At 37.5% G+C, this 17,707-nt stretch overlaps 1 protein-coding gene across 9 annotated transcripts in view; it reads left to right on the forward strand.

The window, feature by feature from the left end:
* The first annotated feature begins 3,730 nt into the window (after nucleotides 1-3,730).
* Nucleotides 3,731-17,707, forward strand: part of OPA1 (OPA1 mitochondrial dynamin like GTPase) — a 95,424-nt gene continuing 81,447 nt past the window's right edge. For 2 of the 9 annotated variants that reach the window (XM_024752090.1, XM_024752094.1), the window contains exons 1-6: nucleotides 3,731-3,925; nucleotides 7,523-7,841; nucleotides 8,503-8,599; nucleotides 10,490-10,597; nucleotides 11,650-11,703; nucleotides 12,399-12,466. In XM_024752090.1, the coding sequence (XP_024607858.1) occupies nucleotides 3,894-3,925; nucleotides 7,523-7,841; nucleotides 8,503-8,599; nucleotides 10,490-10,597; nucleotides 11,650-11,703; nucleotides 12,399-12,466 (678 nt within the window). In that variant the 5' untranslated portion in view covers nucleotides 3,731-3,893. The remainder of the gene's footprint in view (nucleotides 3,926-7,522; nucleotides 7,842-8,502; nucleotides 8,600-10,489; nucleotides 10,598-11,649; nucleotides 11,704-12,398; nucleotides 12,467-17,707) is intronic. The other 7 variants (XM_024752091.1, XM_024752095.1, XM_024752093.1 and 4 more) reach the window with 5 other exon arrangements.

Below are 17,707 nucleotides of genomic sequence, written 5' to 3' on the forward strand. Positions count from 1 at the left end.
TACAAGATTCCTGGAACAGGGTCCTGTTACCTCACCACCAACCAATCAGAAAAAAGTCATATATCCTGCAGCCTTCATCCTAATCTTGTTTATAAAACTTCTTCCCCCTAAACCATCTGGGAGTTTGGGTTTTCTGAGCACAGGCTGCCCATTCTCCTCTCATGGCCCTTTCAAGAAACCTTTCTCTACTCCAAACCTTTAGGTTTGTTTGGCATCACTGTGTGTTGGGCACGTGAACTTGTGCTCAGCAATAGTCTAATAATTAAGTTGACATGAGACAGATAAGTAGGAGACAATCAAACAAAAGTTTAATAACATGTATACATGGGAGAGACCCGGAAAAACTGTGAATCGCCAAAATGACTGAAGCCTTACCTTAAATATCAATACCATCCTCAGCTAAAGACAAAAGAAGATGTTGGGGATAGGGGCTTGGGACTTCAAAGGGGAGAAAGGACATTCACATGGAATTGGAAAAGTAAATATTTCCTAAATAAATGCTGGGCCATTCGGAGACAATTGGATGGAGAGTGGATTCTGATCACTAAGAGTTTCCCCCACTGCACTTTGTCCATATCTTTTACAGATATCTCTGGGGATAGCTCTATTCCTACAACAGGCCCTCTGTCTAAATTCCTCAGGCAGCTAAGGGGGAGGTAAAAAGAAAGACTTCCTGAGTCCTCTGTTTCTTAAAAATAATCAACTTAAATTAACCTCATGCCGAAGAGACACATTTTGTGGTGGCAAATTTTGTTCCCCTATAGCAGCCTACTAAGCAAAACAAAACCTAAGCCTCAAGGTTAAGACATCAAAACCTAAAACAACCAATCAGAACAAGGTTAAGAAATCAAAACCTAAAACAACCAATCAGAAACAGCCAACTAGGCTTTCCCAAATAAGGTAACCACTTAAACTGCAGCCAACCAAATAATTTCCTTTCTTCACTTTTGTGTCTTCTCCATAGAAGTGTCAATGGATGGATCACTTCTAACCAATTCTAGCTTTGTTACCGAATCCAATCTCACTCTGCTCCCCACACGACAGGCCAATAAATTGGGAGATGCGGTGTTGAGGCAAGGAATAACGACTTTATTCGGAAAGCTGGCAGGCTGAGAAGATGGCGGACTAGGGTCCCCAAAAACCGTCTTATCGGGGGTCTGGATGCCGGTCTCTTTTATAGAATCCGAGAGGGAGAGGCGGTGAGGAAGTAAAGTAAAAAGGACCTTGAGTCTTGCAAAACATCTCCTCCCATGGCCTGCATAGAGGCAGGGTATGTTAATTTCTTCTTTCCTGCAGCCATTCACAGGTGGGCAGGGTCAGATTGTCTCCCTGTGAGCTGAACAAAGGAAGGCACTTCAGTTTAACATTCAGGCAGAGGGGCAGGGTTCCCTGAGGCAGGCCATTATGTATGATTATAATACCAAAAGCAATGAAAAGTAAAGGTTAAAGTCAAAGAAACAGATCCAGCATGGAGTCAAAATTGGCTCTTCCCTGTTACAGTTTGGTACTGCTTGATTTGAATAATTTTTGATCAAGTAAACCTTTAAAATTTTTATTGAGTCAGTTTATCTTTTAATGATGTTGATTCCGATCTTTTGCTACTTCATACAATGCAGAAAGAAATAGCATGTATACATCTTTGCATGACTTGTGAGCAGATGAGGTAGAGGGTCTGGAGAAAGAAAACTACGTATGGCTTTCATGGCATTAGAGAAGGCATTTTGGGCCAAAGCCATTGTGTGATCTCAGCCTGGCCACAATGCTTGTCCTCAGGTCTCAGTAATTAATGATCTTAAGGGAACCAAAGAATGCAGAAACAAACAACTGTTATCAGGCAAGAGAAGTAACAATAGCAAAGAGAATGTATCAATTGTAAAGACTCTGCTTCACTGGTAAAGATTAGCCTGAAGCCTCAACCACCAGATCAACTGGCACCTAAGGGATGATGATGTTCACCTCTTCTGACCTGTGTGACTCCAATCAACTCAAGCTTGTACTCTGTTGACTGCCCAACCCCTTCATAAACATGCACGTTCCCTTAGCTTACAACTTCCCAAATTTTGCTGTTGGAGGAATCACTGCTTTGGGAGAGTCCCAGTTTTCTCACTTGCTGCAAGGAATAAATCCTTCCTTCTCCTGAACTTTGGCTTAGTTGTGTCTTTTGGCTTGACACCCAGCAAGAGGAGAACCCAGTTTTTCGGAGAACAGATTCAGTAGGCTAAATGCCTAGACATAGAATCACAAAACAAGGACTTTGTAAGATGCAAAGATAACCCATAACCCATATATGAAAGGAGTTGCCATTATTTGGTTTCCACTTTTTTTTCCCATAAAACAACTGGAATTAACAGCAACAAAGGAATTTTTGCATAAGCCTACAATCCTGGGAAAACCTACATTTTGTACAGATCAGTATAGCAAGTTCCCATTTGTACTTGCCATTAAAACAGTCACCACACTAAATATAATAAAGAAAATCCCGGAGTCCTTCATTTGGGAAGTTTACTACCATAGGCTGGGTCTATATTTGGTGTTACTGTGAATGGATGCACACTGTCTTATGAGTCTGATGATTACGGGAAAGGAATTTTGTGTGTAGCATGTGCCGGGGGTGGAGTTCTTAAGATGAAGCGGGCATACCCAGCCCTCTGATACTGGGCCACTAATTGACTTCACTACCTTCCACAGGCCACATCCCTTGTATGGGTCCGTTTCCACATAAAACATAAAATGATAGGAGTTGGAATGGGAAAAGGGTATTTAAAGTCATAGAACTGACTTAGACTACTTAGAGAGATAATGAAGAGAGAAGAGAAGGGGTCCAGGATCTCAAGAGATCCTACGTTTAGAGGCTGGGAGGAGGAAATGGCAAAGGAGACTGGGGAGTAGCAGGTCCTTGAGAAAAGGTGAATGTGATGTCCTGAAAGCCAGGAGAGGGAAGACGATTAAGGAGTGTGCTGAGATCCAATATTCTGAGCTGAACGCGGAGCGGTCCAGTGACCACTGGCAATATGGAATTGTTGGAGGCTTTGACAACAGCAATTTCAACAAATTAGTGTGATTAAAAGCCAGATGAAAGCCGGTTAAGGAGTAAATGAACAAAATCATTTTTGACGCCTTTATAAACTGCACAAGCTTGTCCCAAGCCCTTAGGTCTCCTAATTCATGACCCCTCTTAGATCTGACCTTCAGAGATTCTAAAGCATTTAACTTGTCCAGTACTTCTCCAGCCTCCGGAGATTGCTCTAAGAATATGAAAGTACTTCGTAAACAAAGAGGCCAAACAAAGGAGCAGGGCAAAGGGGCAGTCGTGGGTTTTCATTACTCTGTTCTATTACTCTACCCCTGTACTGTATTCATTTTGTATTCCCTAGTTTCCTCTATGCTCCTGCAATACCAAATTTTCCAAATGGTAGCCACCCAGTAAGAATTTATCGCTCCGTATTTCTCGCCCTTCAGCCCCTGCCCCACACCTCGACCCCTCCCCTCCCCAAGTCTTTAACCAGAAAGGCACGAATTCACCATTCCACTCTGGACACAAAAAGGGAGGGGCGGGTCGGGGCGGGGTGGGGAGAGGGGAGGGGAGAGGGGAGGGGAAGATACTGTGGTTTCTACAGAGGCTTTGAGCGCATGCGTGAGTCCTCCCCCGGACCGTTTGTGCTGCCTTCCTAGGAAGAGGGGTGGGGTGGAGGTTTGCCCGACGGACCGAGTACGGGTGCCGAGCAGGCTCTCACGGAAGTCCATTCGCTATTGGGAGGTCCGCAGTGGCTGCTCTGTGTCCTTGTTGCCGAGGGCCTCTTCTTCGGTCATTCCTGGAGTAGGAGCCGGACTGGGGCTGGCACGGGGGCTCCCCCCGGCCGCCTCGGCGCCTGTGTGACCTCCTCGCCGGCGGGATGTGGCGACTACAACGGGCTGCCGTGGCCTGGTAAGTGTGGGCTCCGACCTGGCCCCGTTATTTCCGGGGCCTCCAGAAAACGGGGTTGTCCAATCGCGACATACAGAATGTGCAGGTAATTCTCAGGCCAAGCAGAGAGCAGTTGGAGGATTCCGGGATATCTTTGAGGACCCGGAGTGACAGGAGCCCTGACTAGGCTTACCTGGGTGCTGGCCCCCGTACTGGCCCCTGTCCGTGTTCCTATGCCCCTCGGAAGATTCTGGGCGCTTTTCAGTCTTGGCCTTTTCTATTGTCCTTTTGTGCCTGCCCCTTTCACCCTTCTGTCCTCGCTGTTATCTCTGTCTCTGGTAGCTTGTTGTTTCTGTCCGGGCTGTATGACTCTAACCATGTGTCACCCTTGCCGCGTCTCTTAATTCTCACTGTCTTTGGCTTCTGCCTCCATGCCAGCTTACATTGCTTTTGCAGGTACCTGAGCTCCTTTCTCGGGGTGAAGGGGACTTTGCCTCTTTCCTTAGTACGCTGAGTGAACATGATTTGGAGTCAGATCTGGAGCGGTGACGCATACGTGTAGTGTCAGAGATGGTGATTAGAGATATTCTCTAAATAGCAGCTTTTTTCAGTGTTTAGGAAGGGAGACTTGCTTTTTGGATGTGAGGTGGTGAATGCAGCACCACCTTTCTAATCACTGTGTTATTGTTGCCCTGGTCTGTGTTAATCCTAAACCGAAAATCATAGAAGTATTTACATTTCTATGGGTTACTGTGTGCATTTTAATGAAATTAAATTTGACTTTAATCTTTACACGTAGCTGTGTTCTAGTATCCTTAGATATCTTCAGGTTTATTAACTCATTGTTGCAGGCATTTGATGAGAAGTAACATACATCAAGCAAGGTTGGAAAAACTTGGTTTTCCTGAATTAACTCAGTCTCTAAACACCTGTCTTGAATTTTTTTTGGAACGTTTTTCAGTGGTGTAATTTATAGTGTTTATAAGAGAGGGGATCCACTTGTTTTGTGAAGGTTAATTTGAATTTAAATTTAGAACTGAATGGCATACAATAGTTGAAGTTTCAGTCAATTAGAATAATTGAATAAGTTACTTCTAATGTCATGGAATTTTAATTTCTGAGTAAATCCACAGCCCTTGGTACTGAACTAAGTTATTTACAACCTTTTTATTTCTACTCCTCAGTATTTACTGGGGAAATATATCTAATTTTCTTTAAATAAGAAAAGACTTTGCAGAAAATAGCGTACTTTGTTGGAGCAATTAAGATATGTAGGAAAAACTTTAAAAATTGAGTTTCCAACCAACTAATTATCAACTGATAATTGTTTATTCAATTGGATGCTGTCGGTTAAATTGTTTCTAGAGTTACTCTTGACTCTGTAGTCATGACTTAAAACGTCTTACGTTGATAGCACAGTTTAGCTGCCTGCAGAAGTAGAGATGCGTAAGGTCAGATGCCCCAAGTTCTGGAGTTTGTCCTTTGATGTAGTTCCTATGCATGTTATGAAGGAGTACATTTAAATTCTTACTCTTTAATAAATAAACATTCTTTGACATATATATCTAAATATGTGCTCATAGACATGTCAGAAGACCAATGGCCAACATTTATTTAGGTGCAATAAATATTTGCATAAACTTGTTGAAAAAATAATAACAGGCTAGGAAACAGTACATAGATTAAAAGGAGATGATGGATGAGTGTGAATAGATGATTTCTGGGGTTGGGGTCGGGGAGCCTTGTTTTGCATCACATTTGATTTTTAGTTTGGTCTAATATACAGAAGTATATATTCAAATTCCTTTTCCACCATTCACTAGTCATTCTACCTTAGGCAAGACACAGTTTAAAAAAAGCAAGTTGGTCAAATAAGGATACTTACCTTACTGGGTTTTTCTGAGAGTTAACAGTAGCATTTGTGTAAACATCTAACATAATGCCTGGCAGTTAGGTACCCCTTTCCCCTCACTGTCCGTCTTCACAACATTATTTCAATGTTCCTTGATTCCTTTTCCTTAAGGTATTTCTACTCCCGTTGTAATTAAATGAATTAAAAATTTATTCTTTAGTATGGGGCCTGGCCCATAGTAAGCACTCTGACGGTGTGTTGAATAAGATAATCAGGCGTATGTTTGCTGGTAGGAGACTTTCATTCTCTGCCAGGAAGGACAGGAGGGAAGAGTTCAGATAGTAACATGTGCATTTAGATTCTTTTCTCTTTGGGGTGTTCCCCCTTCTTTCTTTCTTTTTCTGGGGAGCCAGGTACATGAGGTGTTAATTTTTCCTTAATTTCCATTCCTGGACCATCTCAGGATTGTGAAACATAGATGAGAGGGCAAAGAATAGATGTTATAAGCTACTGGAACTTCTGTGCTTAAAAGTAAAAGTTTACACGCCTTTTTTTGTATAGGTGCATCCATAATTCACACTTATTTTCATACCACCATTTTAGCCTAACATTACGTGAAATCTTTTCGTATATCTACATGGTCTTCATATTTATCACTTTAATGGCTATACACAGTATTCTCAGTATTCTCTTTTGTTTATGTACCATAGTTTATAAATTTATGTTCTTAATATTAGATATTTAAGTGGTAACATTTTTTGCTATTACAACACATCTTTTCTTCCAGTTTTACTGAGGTATAATTGGCATACAGCGCTGTATAGGTTTAAGGTGTATAGCATAGTGATTTGACATATATGCATCATGGAATGATGACCATAGTAAGTTTAGTGAACAGCCGTCATCTCATATAGATACAAAATTAAAGAAATAGAAAAAAAACTTTTCCTTGTGATGAGAATTCTCAGGATTTAGTGTCTTAACTTTCATATATAACATACAGCCTGTTAATTGTATTTATCATGTTGTACATTACAGTCTTAGTATTTATTTATCTTAGAACTCTAAATTTGTACCTTTTGACTGCCTTCATTCAATTCCCCCTTCTGCCACCCCCTTCCTCTGGTAACCACGAATCTGATCTCTTTTCTATGTGTGTGTTTGTTTTTGAAGTATAATTGACCTACAACACTGTGTTAGTTCCTATTACACAACATGGTGATTTGGTATTTCTATACCATTTCAAAATGATTACCATGATGAGTTTAGTTCGGATATGTCACTATACAAAGATATTTTGTTTTCAACTTTACTGACAGCAAATAGCTGTCAGTAGTTAATAAAATAAGTCTCTCCCTTTTTTGATTTCAGTTTTGATTTCTTGGACCAGGATCATAGCCCACATATAGTAAATTAGGGGACAGGCTCTGGAGTCCCACTGCCTAGGTTTGAATCCTTCCTTTACTCCTTATGTCAGTGGGGACTTCAGCAACTTACTTATGTCTGTCCGCCTTTTCCTCGTTGGTAAAATGGGGACGATACTAGTACTTTTATCATAGGATTATCAGCAGGACCAGATGAGTTAGCTCCTGCTGCAGCAGTGCCTGGCACGCAGTAAATGGTTAGTAACTGTGGGCTATCGTAAGACACAGTGTGATTGGTCGTGTGTGCCTGTGTGTTTTCCCTTTTGCATATTGCTCTTTTATATCGTTTCCTTTGCATTGTTTCCCCATCTGATCTTTCTTCCACACCTATTTTTCTTTCAGTGAGGTCTGCCAGTCCTTAGTGAAACACAGCTCTGGAACTAAAGGAAGCTTACCACTACAAAAACTGCATCTGGTTTCACGAAGTATTTATCATTCGCATCATCCTATCTTAAAGCTTCAAAGACCCCACTTCAGGACCTCATTTCAGCAGTTCTCCTCCCTAACTAACCTTCCTTTACGTAAACTGAAACTTTCTCCAATTAAGTATGGCTACCAGCCCCACAGAAATTTTTGGCCAGCGAGATTAGCTGCAAGACTCTTAAAACTTCGGTATCTCATACTCGGATCTGCTGTTGGGGGTGGCTATACAGCCAAAAAGGTGAGGTTAACTTTCCTACTGCTTTTCCAGTTATTCCAGCATGATTGTTTTAAAGTTTCTCAGCATATGTCGTTTTTCTTTAGTGCAGTAGAATGTAATTAGATGTTTAAACATTTATTGTGTGTCTCTATTATGTGCTAAATTGTTTTAATGGTGCTAATAGGAAAATGCTCTCTGAATCTTAGTTATTATAAGAGATGAAAATGGCCTAATGGAAGGAGCACTGGTCTGGGAGTAAGGACACTTAGGTTTGATTTTCAGCTTTGCCATTTAGGAGCACAGGCAGGGAAGAAAGTGGCATGCTCGTGCAACTACTTTGTGGCGGCTCTGGGACCAAAGGCGGGGTATCCTGATCCGTGGTCTGTCTTCCTTGTATTCCTCAGTGTTGTTTAAAGCCAAATCATGAAACCCATTTGAAATAGGTGTACATTTTGAATTTTTCCATTTTCTGTATTTAGTAAAGGAGCATTTACATGTTTTATATGCTTGTCTGCTAATTTACTTTTAGAAGAGCAAAGGCCACTTTGTTTCTAAAAATTCTGAACATAATACATTGCTCTTAGTAGCTTAGCATGTTTTAACAAAATAAATTTAAGTAGTTTTTTTTTATATTTTATATGGCATTCAGATCATTTGATTGGCATACTTTCTTATCTTTCAGACTTTTGATCAGTGGAAAGACATGATACCTGACCTTAGTGACTATAAATGGATTGTGCCTGACATTGTATGGGAGATTGATGAGTATATCGATTTGGGTTTGTATCAACATTAAAATACTTTTCTTGGTTGTATCTTTAGGAAAGAGAAATAGTTGTATTGAGATAGCCCCTTAACTCTAAGTTTAAGGTTGTAGCAGTTTTTTTTTTTTTTTTGACATCTTTATTGGAGTATAATTGCTTTACAGTATAGTTTATATATGTCAATCCCAGTCTCCCAATTCATCACACCACGACGTTTGTAGATTTTTTGATGATGGCCGGTTGTAGCAGTTTTATTTTAATGATAAAAGTAATAGAATAGCAGAAAAAAATTGGTAAGAAAAGAAATCGTCCACTAGTTCATCAGTTTAACACAGCTGCCACTATCCTTAGGGATCAGTTTCTTTTAATTGTACCTATTTTGTGTATGTGGTTAATATTTTACCTTCCTTTTTAAGAATTATATAGTCATAGTGAACATACACTTTGCTATCTTGTCTTTTGCTACCTAACACATTTGTCAGCATTTTCTACTCTGCCGAGCAGCCTTCTTGAATATCATTTTCAATGTTGTATGATGTTACCCAGAACAGATGCACTGTGCTTCACCTAACTAGCTCCCTTTGATTGAGTACCTTGGTTACCTCTACTTTTTGTAACCAGATTACTTAAAAGCCTGCTAGTGTCCAGAGTAATTTCTCCTGTTAGTCTTTCATTGTTCCCTTTTTCAAATAATAGATAGATGAGAAAAAAAGTATATTTGGTAGTTATGATTGCCAGTAACTCATGGTGATCTTTAGAAAAAGATTTTTTTTCTGATGAAATTATTTTCCTCAGGTCTCTTTTAAGACTTTGTGTAGACATTTTTTAGACTTTAGCTTAGGTGTGTATGGGGGTGGATTTGATCTCTGCATGCACTATTCACAGCACTGTCTTAAAGATAAAATTGTTGCATTGCCAAAGATATTTACAGGAAAAGCACTCCTTCAAATTATTTTTCTAACGTTTATGAGAAGAGCTTTTAATGGTATGCATTCACTAATCCCACGCTGTAGTGACTGCAAGCCTGGGTTCTGAAGCTAGACTGTCTAGGCTTAAACGTGACTCCCCCACTTTGCTGTATGTGCAGGTCCTGTTACTTAACCTCTGTGCCCCATTCCTCATCTGTAAAATGTGGTTGATGAGAACTGTTTTGTAGCATTGACGTGAAGATTAAACAAGTTAGTGCTTTTATAGCACTTAGAATAAGACCTAATACATATTCTTATTTTGAGAAACTTTGTGTTTTATCTTCTCCAGAGAAAATTAGAAAAGCCCTTCCTAATTCAGAAGACACTGTAAAGTTGTACCAAACTTTGACAAAATTGTTGAGTATTTGTAAACAAAAATAAATACTTGATCACTTTATAAATAAAGCTAGCAATAATAAAGTAATGGCTTGTCTTGAGTTCAGAGACAGTTTTTTTGAAGTGGTAACAAGTGTAAGTCTTCCTAGGGAATACAAAAGGAGAGAGAAAAGTAATGGAATTCTGTTCTTAAACTTGAACTGGGATTTCATCACTTTTTTTTGAATTCAGGTCAGGTGCTACAAAGGATTTTTCTTTTTTCTTTGATTCATTGCCTTTCTGCTGTGACTTCCTCCCAAAAAATACTTCTGTTTCCAATCCAGTGTTAACATTTATACAGTGTTTCTGTCTCAAGGCATTTAACTTATAAATCAAAGATAACCCTCTAAACCGTATGTTTGGTGAGTCTTTTATAAAAATTATTCATGGCTTGTAGAAGATCATCAGAATAACACATTGTTTCAGATATACGTAGCAGTTATTGTTGGAATAGGGAGAAAAATGGAAAAAAACATTTAAGTTTATATATAATTATTTAAATTGTATGAATGTTTCAATAGTCAAATTCTTATTTTGAGACTATTTCTTTTCTCTTCTCCAGAGAAAATTAGAAAAGCCCTTCCTGATTCAGAGGACCTTGCAAAATTGGCACCTGACTTTGACAAGATTGTTGAAAGCCTCAGCTTACTGAAGGACTTTTTCACCACAGGTAAGGAAGGACGTGTGTTTGATCTCATTTAAAATGTCGGGAAACACAGAGGAAAAATACTTAAAATGTATTCATTTGTTTATTTCCATCTTTTATTTATTTATTTATTATTTTAAATTAACATTTTAAAAAATAAATTTATTTATTTTGTTTATTTATTTTTAGCTGCATTGGGTCTTCATTGCTGCGCGTGGGCTTTCTCTAGTTGCAGCGAGTGGGGGCTACTCTTCCTTGCGGCAGGCGGGCTTTTCATTGCGGTGGCTTCTTTTGTTGCGGAGCATGGGCTCTAGGCACGCGGGCTTCAGTAGTTGTGGTACGTGGGCTCAGTAGTTGTGGCTCGCGGGCTCTAGAGTGTAGGCTCAGTAGTTGTGGCTCACAGGCTTAGTTGCTCCGCGGCATGTGAGATCTTCCCGGATCAGGGCTCGAACCCTTGTCACCTGCATTGGTAGGCGGATTCTCAGCTACTGCACCACCAGGGAAGTCCCTATTTCCATCTTTTAAATGAAAATATTTAGTACAAATAAAAGCCAGGTTTTTGATAAAAGGATAAACACGAAGTTTTTTTGCTCTGTGGTTTTACTATTTTTTTAATTTATTTTTATTTTTTGGCAGTGCCATGCGGCACACGGGATCTTAGTTCCCTGACCAGGGTTCAAACCTGTGCCCCCTGCAGTGGAAGCACAGAGTCTTAACCACTGGACCACCAGGGAAGTCCCCGTGGTTTTAATTTTTGTTTGGCCCAAGAAAATGAAAATTTGCAAGAACTTAAACATGCTTGGCTTTAGTCAGTGAGGGAAAAATAAATCACTTGTTCTTGACAAGTAGATGACACTTCCTATGTGTTTGCTGTTCATAATTGGTTAGAGCCGATTTGGTGATTTTAAAACAAATTTAATTATAACGGACCATAATGAGTAGAATTTACTAAGGCTAGTCCTGGTGTATTTGCCCAATTCTGCCCTATCATGATATAAATCTGAGGTCTCAGACATCTTTGTTTGCTCATTGTTAAATTTTACATTTCTATTTCCCCCTTTGCTGATTTTTCACAGGTCACAAATTGGTTAGTGAAGTCATAGAAGCTTCTGACCTACTTCTCTTGTTAGGTGTGTAAACAGATATTTTTGCTGATCTTAACATGCCTTTTAAATGCATCTAATAAACTAGCTGCAAATAAAATTGCAGACCAAATTTATAATATTGCTTATGCTAAATTTTAAAATGTCAGAATTATATTGGGCAAATTCATTATCCTTTAGGTGGAAATAATAAAATAACTTTTTTGTGGTAAAACTAAAATTCCTAAATTTGTGTCTATATTATAAGATTAAAGCTATTAAAAAGAAAGTTTGGTTAACCAAAATATTTTCTTGAACCTGATGTGTTTGTTTCTGATAATTGAAATGAAAGTCATTTTAATTTGTCTCATCTTGACAAATGTCTCATGTCACAGTTGACATTTTTAATTTAATATTTTTACTGTATATGGTCTGTAATGGCAGTAGTGTATGGCTGAACTGTAAGTACTCTCATGTAAAATAATCCTTATCAAAGATTGCCTTATTTTTTATTGCAATTTTCAGTGATATTTTAAGAAATCAGTTAAACATGTCCTATAATGGTTTTGAAAATTTTTTTCTTAGCTTACCACTGTGTTCCTTAAAATAAGAATAGTTTTCCAAAAAGTGATTTTTGCTCTAAAAAATCCTTTTATCTCTCAACCGACTAAACATAATTTGGAATTTAGTTTAGGCTATTGACTTCACTGGAATATTTAAAGGACTGCATATTTATCTTTAAGGTTCACCTGGAGAAACGGCATTTAGAGCAACAGATCCCGGGTCTGAAAGTGACAAGCCTTATAGAAAGGTACGTATAAAGGAGCATTCTTCACATAGATAGTCTTGAAAGATTTTTTAAAGTTTTTACCTACCCTGGAAGATCTGAAAATGGTAGCATCCGAGAAGCAAACATAAAAGCATCCAGTGGAGATATTGTTATTATTCTTGGTACAAAATGCAAGGTATTACTCAACAGTTCTGGAAATATAATTGGGGAAGCCAGTTTCCCTCAAATATGTCTGTGAAGTATTAGTTTCCAGGGTTGTCCCCAACAAAGGGTTTTGTTGTTAAGTATGTGTGGGGGAAAGCTGGTATAAATAAAACAAGCAGGCTTCTTTTCTTTTGCCTAGGATTTCTCAGACCTTAATATATGCATGTGCATTGTGAATCTCTAAGAGAAGTCAAAGTGTGCAGGGTTTTCCAGATTTATTTAGCAACAAAACCCTTCTTCCATGAAGTACCTTCTAGGGACTAATGTTTCATGGTATACAGTTAGGGGAAATATTAAGGGAACAGCAAGTTTGTTACTAAGGGATAAATAGACTTCTGTTACATTGCTAGTCAACAAAATTATGTATGGGGTTATTTAGGATATGTTAATTTCAATTCACGCATTAAAACCCGTATAAAACTTTTAGGAGAATTGCTGATGTAGAATAACGTGCATTGTTGTGTATTTATATTAATATGTTAACCTGATATTGTCTTACTCTTCATTTTTTTCGTCTTTTGAAATTGGTAAGATAACTGATTCCTTGGAAGTTTTTTTTTTAATAATAACCTAGATAAATAAATATCTGGAAAAAATACTCCATGAACATTTAAAAATTCAATATGAACATTTAAAAATTAAATGATGAAGGTTATTATGGTTTTAAATCATTGAGGTAAATAATTTTATGTTTTTTGGGGAAGCAGGAAGAAAGTAATTCCTATGTGTAGATTTCCATCTTGTTTCCTGTCCTTCAACTTTGAGCTTTTTGCATGATATTCCAAGTTTTAATTATATTTCAAAAGATTTTTTTTCTTTTTTAACTTGATCTTTTGGAGAAAACATTTTTCAAAATGTGTGTGTATACGTGTGTGTGTTTGCCTTTTAACTTGATCATTTTTGATACCTTTTCCACTGGCATTATTTTAACCAAGGGATACCCTTGACTATACATGCTACTGGAAAGAAACATTTGAATAGAAATTAGCCTATGATGCACAGCTTATCTTGAGCCAAGGCCTTGGCCCTTAATGCAGATAGACTTAATGTGCAGAGAAAAGCTAATCTAACTGGGGAGAAGGAACCCCTGTTACAAGTATGGTAGTATGGTTTTTGAGCGACAGGATTTCTTGTTGCCTAGATCAGTTAAGGGAGGCTTGCATCTCTGTTCTTTTCTGATATGGCCTAGGATTGTTTTGGTAAATGAGAATCCTGTTTAGGGCCTGACAGATAATTCCCTTAAAATCCTGCTAAGGTGATAAATGAGTAGTAACTGATAAATGATCAAGAGCTCTGCAGTATAGAAGAAACAAGAGAACTGATCTCTGGGAATTTATATTTACAGATTTTATTTTATACAGTAGACATGAGAGCAAATTTATTGCTTTATTTTATAATTTACTTTGCTTGAAGATAAGTGCTGTTGTAGACTGTTTCTTTTTAACTTTTCCATAATTTATGGTGATTATCTTGCCCATTAAAAACGCACCAATTATTTCCAACTATTTGTTATAAATTAAGCTGTTTTCATTATAGGTTAAATCAGATAGTATTAAATGCTAGTATAAATGTTTACTATACAGAAAAAGTATTTTCAACCTCAACTAGTGGTTTTAAATTTTATTAATATGCAGCATTTTGTTTTCAAGGCTTGACTGTTACCTGTGATATTTGAAAATAATGAACTACTCAGACAAGATGCAGATAAACTGATTGTAAGAGACTTGTCTGTAAATTGGTGGTTGAATGTAAGCATGGAAAGGGAGACCTTAGCAGAAGCCTTTTTGAAATTATTCTAAAGCATCAAATTTGAAAATTTGGGCAATAATCAGAGGTGGTAGGATGGCATCCAGAGTTCAGGTGATACCTTTTTGATTGGTTCAGTCTAGTGTCTGAGAGCCCCAAGATTTAAAATGGTGTTCATGCCTTAGCTTAATGATTGTTGGGTTTATACCAAAGTTTCTGGCTAGACTTCTATTAGAAATGTAAAAGTAAATGTGAATCAGATTTTTTTAATGTAGTAATAAATTAAAAACATTTCGACTAGAAGTAAAAAGAAAACTTGTTCTTTCTAATAAGAGAACACATCTGGAAAAGTGCTGGCAAGTAGAGGGACAATTAGGAACCTTTCTAAGTCAACTGAAGTGAAAGTGACAGGGAGTTGCAGGAACACAGATGCCAGATTGACTTGAGTCAGGCAGAATGAACCACACAATAGACAGATTACCTGTGGTTCCCAGTCTGGGGTCACTGGACTTTTAGGTGTTCTGGAAAGTTGTGATTGAGGTCTTCAAAAAGCATCTATTCCCACGTAATGCTACACAGGCTAACTAAACCTCAAGTTTCTTTGATTTTGCCTGTATTTATATCCGTTCAGTTTGTGGACAGTAATGTTTATCAAAAGTTCTTCTACGTACTTTTGATAAATAAAAAATGGAAAAATACTGAAACCACATTTTAGTAAATGCTTTTAGTTAGTCAAAAATTTTTAAACTTGTGTTCACTATAGAAAAATATTAGAAAGAGCCCTTAGTGTGACCTGAATAATATTCTTGAGACCTGGAGACCTTTAGAACTACCTGAAGACAAATTCGAGTGGCAAGCCTTTTTTAGTGAATTAATGGACTCACCTGGTTTGTAAGTCAGTAGATTTCTGTATATTAGTCATAGTATATATAGGTGACAGGACCACTTAGTGTATCTCCTTTTTTTAGATTCAGTAACATTGTTGTGTTCTAGTGAAAATTAATTTGCTAAATGAGACATTATCTGTGCTTTTGTTCTATCATGTTTCTGATGGCTCATAAACATCTCATAGAAGTAAGGAATATGGTCATTCTGAAGGGTACAAGCCCATTTATAATTTATAGAAAATATTTGAAGTCCAAATCGTAAAAAGTATTGTTACTCTTTTTTTTTTTTTTTTTTTTTGGAACTGCGCCACCAGGGAAGCCCCTGTTACTCTTTTAAAAATAATCATTAAATAGTAATTACCTTCCTTTCCACGTTACTGTAATTCTTATTTGTGTGGCTTTACTTATTTTATACCTAGCCTCTGAAATATCTCTCTTCCCTTTTCTCTGCCTAATTTCCACTCATCCTGAAAGCCCAGTTCATTTGTCACCTCTGTGAAGCCTTCCATAACCATTTTAGTCCCAATAATTATTCTCTTAACAATTTAAAACATTTCACAGATGAAACACTATTTACTTTGGCTTTCATTCTTACTGTTTAATAGGCTATTTCTATCACAAAATCTCTGTTCTCAGAGCGCCTAGGATAATGCTGAACTCTTAACACAATTCATCAGTTGATTTAACTCAGTAAAAGTCTGATTTAAAGTAAGCAAATTTGATTAATGCTAACAGGAGTGGGCCCAAAGATTTTATGTAATGTGTCTTTTTGCTCTGATTACCTTTGAATTTCTCCTGGCCTTCAATATTTGACAACTATTGAGGAGAGCAAGAATGTGAAGGTAGCACTTATACTCGGAATTCTGAGTTGTAACAAAGCAGTGTTGCTTAAGTAGGACTTAACATTTCTGGGATTCCTTATGCAACAAATAATGTAAACTGTGGCAAAATGAAATTCTCACAACCAGCACCATCAAGTAGCCGCAGATTCAGGAAACTTAGGTTTCCTAAGCAGCTAACAATTGGCAACTATACTTGGTTAGATACTTGTTTTATTCCTTAATAATAAGCATATTGCCTTTTTATGTCATTTAAAAAACATTAAATATATACTGTGTACATAACACTATTTTTAGGTAATAATTTAGAACAAAGGGGATTTGGTAGAAATTGTATTATCGATAAAAACTATTGGTAATAGACTGATTTGTTCATCTCTTGAAATTAATTATTTGTAGAAATTGTCCAAATAGGATGCGATATTTCTCAGTTGGAGCAAATTAAATAATTCAAGTAGAAAGACATAATTCTTTCTGATATCCAATAATAAACATATTTTAGTTGGCTGTAAATATCTTGAGCTGAATTATATATTACTGGGAGGGAGGAAAATAGATCTTTTTAGCTAATGAAATAGCAGAATTATTCAAACTTTGAAAAGTAGTTTAGTGCCTAGGAATATTTTTTAAATGGAAGGGGAAAGAAGTCTTCACTTTCACGAAGTTCTTTTCTGGACCCAAGTTACTTTTAAAACTAATAAAACGGGTTGGCAAGCTTTTCCTTGGAGGCCAGATGGTAAATATTTTAGGTTTGCAAGCCCTGTGGTCTCTAGGACTACTCAGGTAGCCCACTGTACTTTGTCAACTCCTTCTCTAAAGAGTAATTTACATTTGCCCTCCGAAATATTGCAGTTTTACCATTTTCCTTATTTAAATGTAAATTGAACGTGAAGGGTCAAAGGCACTTTGAAAATAGTGAGACTGTAGAGCTAACAGGTATCAGGTGTAGACTTTGGAGTCACACTGCCTGTATTCAGACTCTGTCCTTCCTGTTTTCTGAGCTGTGTGACCTTGGATAAGCTCCTTAGCTTCTCTGAGTTTCTGGTTTCCTCTTCAGTAATAGGGGGAACCCCTACCTGATAAGGGTTAGCACAAGACCTTGCCACATGATAAAACTAAATGAATACTAATGTAATGATAATAATAATGATTATTATCATCTAACACTTAGAATTATTCCATGAGTTAGCATATTAACATTATTTGATTAATTTCCTCCTCTTAATTCCTGTTGAATCTGTTCTGGGGATTGTGATAAGTGGGAAAATGGACTGTAGGGTTGATGTGTAGCTTATATACAGAATAGGCAATTTTTAGGAAACCCAATTTGGATTTTGTGCTGTAAACTGTGTGCGTTTTTAGGTAAAAGTAGGTTATCATTTAATTCATTCAAGCAACAGACATGGGCCAAGCCCTATCCTAGGTGCTGGCCATAACACATCTGAAGTGTCAGGCCTTATTCTGTGTGTTAGGTATAAAAACAAACAAGGTATGGGCCCTTTAGAATACTGTTAAAAATATAGTATTGGGTTGGCCAAAAAGTTCGCTCGGGTTTTTCCATATCTTACAGAAAAACCCAAACAAAC

The sequence above is a fragment of the Neophocaena asiaeorientalis genome, unplaced genomic scaffold (genome assembly GCF_003031525.2).
Source record: "Neophocaena asiaeorientalis asiaeorientalis breed wild unplaced genomic scaffold, Neophocaena_asiaeorientalis_V1.1 scaffold293, whole genome shotgun sequence".
NCBI classification, from domain to species: domain Eukaryota; kingdom Metazoa; phylum Chordata; class Mammalia; order Artiodactyla; family Phocoenidae; genus Neophocaena; species Neophocaena asiaeorientalis.